Source organism: Eschrichtius robustus, chromosome 3 (assembly GCF_028021215.1).
Source record: "Eschrichtius robustus isolate mEscRob2 chromosome 3, mEscRob2.pri, whole genome shotgun sequence".
In the NCBI taxonomy this organism is placed as follows: domain Eukaryota; kingdom Metazoa; phylum Chordata; class Mammalia; order Artiodactyla; family Eschrichtiidae; genus Eschrichtius; species Eschrichtius robustus.
In genome coordinates, this window is record NC_090826.1 from 102,646,401 (window position 1) to 102,658,820 (window position 12,420).

The 12,420-nt window shown below is 40.1% G+C and overlaps 1 protein-coding gene and 1 non-coding gene across 4 annotated transcripts in view; one reads left to right on the forward strand and one right to left on the reverse strand.

Moving 5' to 3' along the window:
* The window catches only part of SLC22A15 (solute carrier family 22 member 15), an 88,173-nt gene that overhangs the window by 63,036 nt on the left and 12,717 nt on the right, over positions 1–12,420 (forward strand). For all 3 annotated transcript variants that reach the window (XM_068540574.1, XM_068540576.1, XM_068540575.1), the window contains 2 exons: positions 430–570; positions 3,399–3,484. In XM_068540574.1, coding sequence (XP_068396675.1) covers positions 430–570; positions 3,399–3,484 — 227 coding nt within the window. The remainder of the gene's footprint in view (positions 1–429; positions 571–3,398; positions 3,485–12,420) is intronic.
* Positions 4,419–4,491, reverse strand: TRNAS-UGA (transfer RNA serine (anticodon UGA)). Its single transcript has one exon. It is a non-coding gene; the product is annotated as a tRNA-Ser (tRNA).

Here is a 12,420-nt window from a genome sequence, read left to right on the forward strand (position 1 = left end):
ATCAACATCTGTTCTCAACACCATCCTCTGTTGGCTTTCTCTCTGGGAGTTCTTTTCTCGAGTCATTTCGATAATATCACAATTGCCTAGGGCAAGTGTTCAATAAGCTGTTGAATTAAATACAGTAAGAATAGAGTCACTGTCTTCATTTAAATGCAGAAAAGCGTGATGAAAGCACAAGCGATGTCTCCTCTGTCAGGAGCTGGCCACACATTTGCTTTATAGAGCATCTGGATGTAGCTCAAATCATTTCCAAGGCCCCTTTTTTATTTTGTCCTAGTATAGAAATTATATTAGGATAGAAAGCTTAGTGGGAGAGTCAGGCTTAGTGCTTGAGCCAGATGGCATTATTGAACCAAGATTTGAATCTTCTGGTAAATTCTTACCGGCTTTTTCATTGTCTTTCTTGTCTTTCACCCCCAATTGCAGGTTTGTGTGCAGCTTGGTGTATTATGGCCTAACTCTGAGTGCAGGTGATCTAGGTGGAAATATTTATGCCAACTTGGCCCTGTCTGGCCTCATAGAGATTCCATCTTACCCTATCTGCATCTACTTGATTAACCAAAAATGGTGAGTATGGGTGGATATGAAGTGCACCACGTAGAGGACACACACACACTAACATACATAAATATCTAAGTATTACTGTCTTTGTCCATATGCAGGATCTGCTAAGTACTCCATGGTGATTAGAATTCTTTTCAGACCAAACACAGTGAGAATTCATTTTTTAGTGTGTTATTTCTTGGGCTTCAAGTTTATGAGTTATTATGTAGGTTTTTTTAATTGAACTATAGTTGATTCACCATGTTGTGTTAGTTTCTGGTATACAGCAAAATGATTCAGTTATACATATACATATTCTTTTTCATAATCTCTTCCATTATAGTTTATTACAAGATACTGAATATAGTTCCCTGTGCTGTACAGTAGGACCTTGTTGTTTATCTATTTTATCTACAGTAGTTTGTATCTGCTAATCCCAAACTCCTAATTTATCCCTCCCTGCCCTTCCCCTTTGGTAACCATAAGTTTGTTTTCTATGTCTGTGAGTCTGTTTCTGTTCTGTAGTTAAGTTCATTTGTGTCATATTTTAGATTCCACGTATAAGTGATATGATATTTGTCTTTCTCTGTCTGACTTACTCAGTGTGATAGTCCATTCATGTTGCTGCAAATGGCATCATTTCATTCTTTTTTATGACCGAGTAATATTCCATCATATATATATATGTACCACATCTTCTTTATCCATTCATCTGTTGATGGGCATCTAGGTTGCTTCTGTGTCTTGGCTATTGTAAATAGTGCTGCTGTGAACACTGAGGTGCGTGTATATTTTCGAATTATAGTTTTCTCCAGATATATGCCCAGGAGTGGGATTACTGGATCATATTGTAGCTCTATTTTTAGTTTTTTTAAGAAACCTCCATACTGTTTTCCATAGTGGTTGTACCAATTTACATTCCCACCAACAGCGTAGGAGGGTTCCCTTTTCCTCACACCCTCTCCAGCATATATTGTTTGTAGACTTTTTGATGATGGCCATTCTGACCAGTACGAAGTGATGCCTCATTGTAGTTTTGATTTGCATTTCTCTAATAATTAGTGATGTTGAGCGTCTTTTCACGTGCTTATTGGCCATCTGTACATCTTCTTTGGAGAAATGTCTATTTAGGTCTTCATAGGTTTTTAATCCAATATTAAGACATTACCACCCAACTGTTTTTGAGCAGTCTGTGTGTGATTTGTTCGTCCCAACATGTGGGAATATTGACTCGACGTAGGTAGAGCTCCATGACCCAATCACTGTCATTTAGAAGCTCTCACACAAGACAAAGAGCTGGAGGAATGAAAAAGACTTTTCTTTCCTCTTAAGATGCCCTGGACTTTGTTGAGAGGAAGAAGAGATCCTGCTTTTGCTGTCCATTGTCAGTGGGCACAGTTTTGAAATATTTTTTAGAAGTTCTTTTATAGAGCACCCTTTCCTCAGCTTTCTCAGATTCCTTCTGTTATTGAACCCCTGACCAGGGCAACTGAAAATTGTGAGCTAGGAATCAGTTGGATTTTGCCATTTCTCATTCTCCAGAAATCATCATTTTTACCAAAAACAGCACTCCTTTAGCGTTGCACTGGGTGCTGTCGTCATGGATATTGCAGTCAGCGCATTTTAAAGGGCAGTTTTGGATTCTGTTCAGTTGCAGGGCTTTTCTCAGGGGGGTGGTCCCAGTTGCCTCTGCTGACCCCTCTGTTAGTGACTGAGTGTGCTCTCATCATGGTCCAAGGGCTGAGTCAGGCAGAGTGTTCAGAAATCTGTTGCCACCATCCCCGGTGTGCTTCCTGTTACAGCTTCCTATGCCCCCCTCTGATGACCACGGACAGTGTTATAAGGACACAGTCGATGGGGGTGTGTGTCCTAGGTGTCTTTGCATCCCTAGTGCCTGGCTAGAATGTTGCCTGTCACTTGAAAGGCATGCAATACTGACTGTTAAATTAAGCACAATAACCTGGAGACCTGAGTCCTTCCCTGTCTCCCAGCCCTCCGCACCAGAGTCAGGATTAAAATCTGAAGCAGAGGGAAGGAACACCACCTTGGGGATCAGGCAGGCCTGCGTCCAAATCTAGTCTTAGCCTCGTGTTAGTTTTATGGCTTTGAGAAGTTAACCTTGCTAAACCTCCATGTAGTTATCCTTAAACCAGGGATTATAAAATTCCCCTGGAAAAATTGTTATAAAAATTACAATAACATTGAAGCTCCTGACAGAGGACCTAGCACATTGCCGGCTCCTAGTAAAGGAAGGCCTATTAATGTCCATATCTTTCTTCTAAGTCTAGAGCTCTTATTTGAAAATTATTTCTCCCAAGAAAGTGTGCAATAAATTTCACTGAATTCTGACATACTAACAAGAGTTTCTTTCTGTTTGTCTTTTTAAGAGAGAGAGAGGTGTGTTTAAAATTTTAACTGCTTAAGATACCAGTAACCAGAAAATGAAATGAGCTGGAAGACTCCATTCTCCATGTCTCAGTGTTATTCTCTAGAAGATAGAGAATATAACAGCATATGCCTTACAGGTTTATTATTAGTATTAAGTAAGATAACATAGAAAGCATTTCAGCACAGAAAGTGCCTGAAACATAGTAAGCACTCACAGAAATAGATAGAATGATTCCCTATTCTTTTCCTGCACACATGATTTAAACCCGCCATCCAGCAAGTTTTCCTTGGCTTTGTGATGGTTACTTATTTTATGTCCCGGTCAATCACATGTGCCACCCACTCCTTAAGAAAAGATGAACATATAATGAAAGTGAGGACATTTAAAAAGGAAGGTTAGGGGGATGAAGCAGATGAATGTATAAGATTCTCAAGGGAAACGTGAATTTCTTTGTATTATTTAGGTTTGGTCGGAAGCGGACATTAGCAGCATTTCTGTGCCTAGGAGGACTGGCTTGTCTTATTGTCATGTTTCTTCCAGAAAAGAAAGGTATGCCTTTCCAATTTCTACATGAGGGTTTTGAATAGCACTTTTATTACAATGAATCTCAATATAGTGGAGCAATCACCATATGCCATGCTTCATTTCTGTGATTGCATATTATTTAGCAATGGTGTGGGGTATAATGGACCAGATTCTTTCCATTGCCTAAACTATTCTCCGGGTGAATAATGTGCTTAGAGGTGCACTATTAATTCTTTCAGGCGATTAAGCTACCATCTGGGGTGTCTGGACTGCAGTACTGGTGATGTTGGAGTTGTTTATTTGATGATGATGTGGGCCATTTAGTTCTGCACAGAAGGAGACTCTGTCCAAGGCTGCAGATTGCCCTCCTCATTCCAGCCAGTCACGAGACTGGAGGTGAGAGGCACTGGTTCTCCACAGTGGCTTCAGCACCCCTCATTGTCTCCATCAATACTCCCAAGGCACCCTGATAATAACAACAGCACAATAAGAATAATAGTCACTGTTGGTGCCGATTGACCTTCTCTCATTCTTATAGAAAGTGTGAATAAAACATCCTTAGGAAACTTGCTATTTTTATATTTGTAGCTTTGCTGTGTAAACACAGCTTTAAAAAAAGGTCCCTTTGGCATCCATATCTAACATGGCTTCTGCCCCTCTATAGAAATTCTATAGATAGTACTGGTCCTCAACCTCTTTTCTGCACTAGCACACCTGAGACATGCCCTCTATTACATCAAAAACTGTGGTTTTAGCAGTGATTTTCAACCATAAGAAGTGGGTCATAACAAACTCTCTGCTGCTAGGGAATAGGGTACAATGAAAGCCCTGTTTTGGGGACTTTTGGATTTTGATAGGGTTCCACCATGGCGCTTGTTCTTCAGGTGGGAATCATTGTGAAATGGTTTAACATAAATTTTTGTTTTTTGGCTGCACCGTGCGGCCTGTGGGATCTTAGTTCCCCGACCGGGGATTGAACCCGGGCCCCAGCAGTCAAAGCTCCCGAATCCTAACCACTGGACCACCAGGGAAGTCCCTAACATAAAGTTTTGATAACGACTAGAAATGCAGCTGACGAATTCATTTCCCGTCGGAGCACACCACGTATTAAGTGCTCCTTTGGTGATCGCTTCTCCTTAAGGGTCAGGTGTACCAGCATCTCACTGAAGACTCCAAGGCCACGTGTCCTAGTTATGCAGCCCTCCAGTACACCTGCTGTGCTGCTAGCTGCCACCTGGAGTTCTGTGCCTTAAATCCAGAGCACTGCTGGTTCATTAGTTAGGATTTTACTCAATATTTAGAACAGCCTTGGGGACTTCCCTGGTGGCGCAGTGGTTAAGAATCCGCCTGCCAATTCAGGGGGCACGGGTTCGAGCCCTGGTCCGGGAAGATCCCACATGCCATGGAGCAACTAAGCCCGTGCACCACAACTACTGATCCTGTGCTCTAGAGCCCGCGAGCCGCAACTGCTGAGCCTGTGTGCCTAGAGCCCGTGCTCCGCAGCAAGAGAAGCCACCACAATGAGAAGCCAGCGCACCACAACGAAGAGTAGCCCCCGCTCACCGCAACTAGAGAAAGCCCGCGTGCAGCAATGAAGACCCAACACAGCCCAAAATAAATTAATTAATTAATTAAAAAAAAAAAAGAACAGCCTTACAGTGATTTTCACGGAATCCTGGAAACTAGAGAATTCAGTAAGTTTGCCGTCAAGGCTTCCCTGGTGCTGCAGCACTTGTAAACCGCATGCACAGCTCCTCTCCTTGGACACACGTGGGCACAGTGGCATTCAGCATTGGCCGCCTAGCATGGTGGGTACTGCCCAATGAAGAGTGTACTATATGTTTTTTTTACTATAGGCCATACTTATACAGAGATGTATATATATTTATATAAGATCTACCTATCCTAGGATGGAACGTTTTAGGGAAAATAAAATGGGAGGCCAAAAAAAAAAAGAGGTAACACTTCCAGTTGTGAGCCAAGATTGTAACCTGAGAGTAGCCAGGATCTACCTGTCAGTAACCATGTTTTCAATAAATACTTTTCCATGTACAAAAAAAAAAAAATGTCTCAGTTTTAAGAAAGTTGTTACCTGTGCTAGTGCCAGCAAAACGAGAAACTCCTCAGCTCTTGCCCTGCCGTGGGCTTGTAGAACTAAGTGCCCAGTTCTGTTTGTCTGGGACAAGACATTAATGGGCTTCAAATCACTGCAACTTTCAGTTCAGCAGATTCTGTTTCTCATAGACAACCTAGAAATTCAGTTGTTTTCTACCTGTTATATCCGGCGGTCTATTTATTACTCTATAGAGAGAAACTTTTCCTTGTTACTCTAAATGCCCCTGTAAGCTGTCACACCTCGGCAAGCCAGGCCGATTCATGTCTTTCCTCGCTCCCACATATCTGTACTCCAGGTAACCCACACCCTGGGCCTCTGCACACAGCCCTTTCCACACAAACCCAAAGGGAAAGCAGATTCGTGGTCTCCTGTCTAGACCGGTCACCACACTGTGCTCACTTCCAGTCTGTCCTAAGAGAGCAGCTGAGCCCCTCGTGGATCATGCCTTTGGTGGAGACTGAGTTACAAACACAGCACATCTGTCTTACACACCCACAGATGCGCCCCCCGAACAGGATTCCTGTCGTACTTAGAAAAGTGGATGTAGTCTATCTTTGAAGATTTCCAGAGAAAGAAGTTCCATAATGTTCCTTAGCAAGTAGTTTCTATTTTTAATAGCCACGCAAAGGTTAGAATGAGCCTCTTCCACTACAGCTGAGCCCATTTCCTTTCATTTTATTCATCACTAGAGACAGAGAACAGATGGTCACCCCTTTTATGCATAATCCTTTCTCCCTTTGCAGGGAGTCATCTAGCTATTCCTGAATCTTCGCTACTTTGAGCTAGAAGTATTTATTCTTTAAACTTTCTTTGAACCTTTCATATTTACTCTTCAAAACATTTTGAATGCTTTCTTTTAAATCTCAATTTTTTCAAAGTGCCGAGGTTTAGGCTACCTGTTGTGAAAGTTCTGATAAATATATATTAAGAAAGAGACCTAGCAGTTTGAAAACGTCTGTTACCATCTTATGTGAGCTTGGTGACCACTCATTTTCTCACTGCTTTTTATGCTCATTTGCCCTCACTTTTTCCCACCAAACATGCATTTGCTGTCTCTGTCAACTCAGGTGGCCCTCTGCCTACCAACTCTTTTTTAACATCTACGTATGACTGTGATACCCAGTGTCCGAGGCACAGACATAGGTATACCTCTATAAGAGACAGCCAGTAAGCTAGAAAATAGATTGCGTGGCATTCCTTAGCCCATGGTTGATAATTATTGGACAGAAGTGTCCTATTCAGTACATATTTGCACCCTGGTTGGCCTCCAAGTAAATGTTCTCCCCTGAGGGCAGTGTTACCAAGTGGCCACTAATTTCTTCCACAGATTGGTCCTCATACATTTTACCTGATCTCTATCCTTGCTTAAAGGGGCCTAATTAAGCTGTAATACTGGCGCCCATTTATTTTCTTTTAATATTTATTTTATTTATTATTTATTTGGTTGTGCCGGGTCTTAGTTGCGGCAGGCGGGCTCCTTAGTTGTGGCATGAGAACTCTTAGTTCCGACATGCATGTGGGATCTAGTTCCCTGACCAGGGATTGAACCTGGGCCCCCTGCATTGGGAGCGTGGAGTCTTAACCACAGTGCCGCCAGGGAAGTCCCCTGGTGACCACTTATTAAATGTTAACTGTGTGCTGGGTTTTCTTCATACATAGAGGTATTACCTCTTATCCCCATTTCCTAAGGAAACTAAAGCTCAGGTAGGTCAAGCAACTTGTCCAAGGTTGCACAGCAAGTAAGCAGCACACCTGGGATTCAGATCCCACATCTCTCTGACTCTAAAATCAGTGCTCTTTTGGGAATGCTTATTTGTCCTCTTAGAGTTTTAGGACCAAAGTATTCATTGCACATGGTAAAGCCATAGCCTTAGAGAATTAATGCTGCCTGACTAGGACCCATTCTTAACTCTTCAATGGGCAGGCCTGATGGGAATTGGCCAGAGTTCAAGAACCTGGCTTGTCAGGGTGGCACTGGGTAAGGAGGTTGGCAAGGAGGTTTCTGGCAGGTATGATCCTGCCAGAGAATCTGAATACTGGGACGTCACAGCACATGACTAGATAAACAGTTTCACAGTTGAAGGGAGTGTCCTCAGACTCAACTCTAGTAGAACCTTTATCTCTCATTGCTTTGTTCAACCTCGGCCTGCCCGTTCTTTATTCATTTGACTTCTCTAGGGCCTGCTATGTACAGGGTACTATTTATAAATATGACCTGGTTCCTGGCCTCAAAGAGCTTATAATCTAGTGAGGAAAATGAATGATTCATAAAAACAGAAACAAAAACAATAACAACAGAGGGTGCCATATGAGAATTGACAACAGAATGCTATAGGAACTTTAATTTTAACAGGCTATGATAGTAATGGAGACCAGCTAACCTCCTGTTTTAAACAACTATAAAACCAGACAAAATATAAGAAACACTGATTTTCAGACATTGGACAACAGGTTGCAGAGCACAGAAGTGATCCCTGAGAGAAATGAAGCAAGATGTGCCCTAAGAGTGCCCTAGCTCAGGTCTCCAGGCCTCAGTGCACAAAGGGACACCCAGCAAATCCTGGTGCTCTTACCAAATTGATAAGAGAGATAGTAAAGCTTGGGAAGGCCAATATGGGTAGAATTTCCTGGGCAAACTACTGGAGAGGAGTAAGATATATAGAGGAATATATAGAGGAAGAATTCTAGAGATCTGCAGAAGATCTCTGAGCCCTTGGCTGCTTACTGATCTGGGCACGCATTTGAGGAAGCTACTGAGGCTGGGGAGGTGGCCACCAGAAAGGAACAAGTGGAACAATTCTTGGAACCTAGGGCCATGCCTGGTTCGTGTTGCCTTTAGCCAGACGTGGAGCACTGGGTAGAGATCTCCTGGGTCAAAGTAGCCCAACACTATAGGCTATTCTGCTATAGCAGAGCTTGCTCTAAAAGTGCTTAAAAAATTCAGAGGATCAAGTGATTCCCAGTAACTTAACTGCATTCCAGGAAAAAGAGCAACAATATGTAAAGGAATACAATAAAATCCAGCACCTAACAGTGTAACATTCACAACCTCTGGCATCCAGGCAGTATCACCAGGCATGCAAATGAGCAGGAAAATACCTCCCACAACCAGGAGAAATGTCAATAGAAACAGAACCAAAAATGACACAGACAATAGAATGAAGAGGCAGGGACCTTAAAACAGCTATTATAAATATACTGCATATGTTTACAAAGGTAGAAGAAAGCAAGATAATAATGAGCAGAGAAAGAGAAGATAGAAAAAGAGGCACACATTACATCTAGGGATGAAACATACATTATATGAAAAAAAAAAAAAAAGGCAGTGGATGAGATGAACCACAGAAGAAAAGATCAGTGAGGAAGATATAACAAAAGAAGCTGCAGAATGAAACAAACAAAAGTTGTAGGACAACACCAAGCCCAACAGTTATGCAATTGGAACCCGAGAAGGAGGAAGTAAAAAAAAAAAAAGATATTTGCAGAAATGATGGTCAACTACTTTCCAGATTTGATGAAAACTATAAACACATTATGAGAAAGTGGTCAGTTCATCAAGAAGATGCTACAATCCCGATTATGTGTGTGTCTGATAACATTCAAAGCACAGGAAGCAAAATGGACAGAACTGAAAGGAGAAATAGACAAATCCAACATTACAGTTGGATATTTCAGTACTCTCTCTCAATGACTGATAGAAAAACTGACAGAAAAGAATTAGGATATGGAGGCTTAAACAGCCTACATGACCTAATTGTCATTTGTCGGACACACTACCTAAAACAGAATATGCTTTCTGTCTGAAGAGCACACCCAGGACATGTACCAAGAGAGATCATGTTCTGGGCCATAAAACAAGTATCAATAAGTTTAAAAGGATTGAAATCTTACAAAAATAAGTTCTTTGACCATAATGGTATTAAAGTAGAAATCAATAACAGAAAGCTATCAGGAAATCCTCAAATATTTGGATTTCCAAAAACATTCTTCTAAAAACACATGCGTCAAAGAAGAAATCGCAAAGGAAATTAGAAAAATTTTAATTAAACAATAATTAAAGTACAACATATTCAGTTTGTGGGATGCAGTAAAGCAGCGCTTAGAGGGAAATTTGTATAATTAAAAAATCTATCGGGCTTCCCTGGTGGCACAGTGGTTAAGAATCTGCCTGCCAATGCAGGGGACACAGGTTCGATCCCTGGTCCGGGAAGATCCCACATGCTGCAGAGCAGCTAAGCCTCTGTGCCACAGCTACTGAGCCTGTGCTCTAGAGCCTGCGAGCCACAACTACTGAGCCCACGTGCCACGACTACTGAAGCCCGCACGGCACACTACTGAAGCCCACGCACCCTAGAGCCCGCGCGCCACAACTACTGAGCTGCGCCACAACTACTGAAGATTGCGCGCTCTAGGGCCAGTGTGCCACACCTGCTGAGCCCGTGTGCTGCAACTACTGAAGCCCATGTGCCTAGAGCCCGTGCTCCACAACAAGAGAAGCCACCGCAATGAGAAGCCCTCACACCTCAATGAAGAGTAGCCCCTGCTCGCCGCAACTAGAGAAAGCCCACATGCAGCAACGAAGACCCAACGCAGCCAAAAATAGATTTTTTTAAAAAGTATCAGAAAAAAGGAAGTTTTCAAATCAATGATCTAAGCATCTCCCTTAAGAAAATAGAAGGCAAATTAAAAAAAAAAAAAAAAAAAGACTGACAAATTAAACACAAAGTAAGCAAAAGGAAGGAAATAATAAATCTAAGTAAAAATCAATAAAGTAAAAACATGAAAATAATAGAGAAAAATCAATGAAACCAAAAGCTGGTTGTTTGAGATCAATAAAATCAATAAGCCACTAGCCACACTAATAAAGGAAAAAGAAAGAAGAAACAGATTACCAGTATCAGGAATGAAAGAGGGACATCACTATAGAAACTGTAGACATTTATAAGGGAATATTATAAACATTTTTATGCCAATAAATTCAACTTAGGTAAAATGGATAAGTTCCTTATAAGATACAAACTACCAAAGTGTACAAACCCATAGATAACCTGAATAACCCTTTATCCAGTAAAGATATCTAATTTGTAGTTTAAAACATTCCCACAAAGAGAATTCCAGGCCCAGATGGCTTCACTGGTAAATTATGAAACACATAAGGAAGAAATAATATAATTTCTACACATTCTTCCAGAAAATAAAAAAAAGAGCAAATACTCTTCCAACCCAGTGTGTGAGGTCAGCAATTACCCTGATATTAAAACCAAACAAAGACATTATGAGAAAACTACAGACCAATATCTCTCATTAATATAGATGCAAAAATCTATTAACTAAACATTAGCAAATTCAGCAATGAATAAAAAAGGTATAATACATCGTGACCAAGCAGGATATATCCCACAAACGCACAGTTGGTTTAACATTCAAAAGCTAATCAGTGTTATTCACCATATTAAAATACCAAAAAGAAAAAAAAAAATCATATGATCATTTCAATACAAGTAGGAAAAGCACTTGTCATGTTTCAACACCCATTCTTTACAAAAACTAGCAGCAAGTATAAGTAGAAGTTTCCTTAGCCTGATAAAGGAAAACCTACAGCTAACATCACGTTTAATGGTGAAAAACTAAATGCTTGTTCCCTAAGATTGGGAAAAAGGCAAAGATATCCATTCTTGCCACTTCTTTGGAGCATTGTACTGAAATTATTAGTGAATACAACAAGGCAATAAAAAGAAATTAGGGGGATCCAAAATGAAAAGGAGGAACTAGAACTGTCTTTATTCACAAGACTTCATGATTGTCTCCATAGAAAATCCTAAAAAAAAATCTATTAGAATTAAGAAATTAGAAATTCTAATTAGAAATTCTAATTAGGAATTAGAATTAGCAGTCTTTTGACACATAATTTTAGTTCTGTATATTAACAACAAGCAATTTAAAATTGAAGTAAAACAATGCCATTTATAAAAAATAAAAATATGAAATATTTAGAAATAAAAACTTAAAAATATGTATGAGACCTATAGAAAACTATAAAATATAAAACATTGATGAGAGAAGTTAAAGAAGACTAAATAAATGAATTGGTGGTAATGGTAATAATAAAATAAATGAAGAGCTTACCATGCTCAAGGATCAGAAAATACTAAGACGTCAGTTCTGCCCAAATCAATCTATCTTCAACACAATCCCAATAAAATTTCCACCAGGCTTCTTTTTGCTGATAGATATTGACAAGTTAATACTAAAATTTCTGTGGAACTGCAAATTATATCCAAAATAATTTTTATCAAGAAAAATTAAGTTGGAGGACTTTTTCCCACCTGATTTTAAAACTTACTACAAAATTACGTTAATCAAGACAGTATGGGGAATTCCCTGGACTTGGCACTTTCACTGCGGTGGTGTGGGTTCGATACCTGGTTGAGGAACTAAGATCCCACAAGCCATGAGGCATGGCCTGAAAATTAAAAAAAAAAAAAGACAATGTGATATTGGCATAATGGTGGATGCATAGATAATAGAATTGAATATGAAATAGACCTATATATACGGTCATTTGATTTTTATTTTATTTTTGAGGGGGCTGAGATTTTATTCACCTTTTAAAAATGTTTCATTCAATCATAACACACATAGAGAAAAATACACATGGTCAATTGATTTTTGATGACAAGTCAATTCAATGAGGAAAAGACAATCTTTTCAATAAACCGTGCTGGAATAATTGGATATCCATATGTAAAAAATGTACCTTCAACCTGCACATCCCATCATATGCTGTAATTAACTTGAAATGAATGGTAGGTCTAAATGTTGTGGACAAAGAATCACCAGCCAT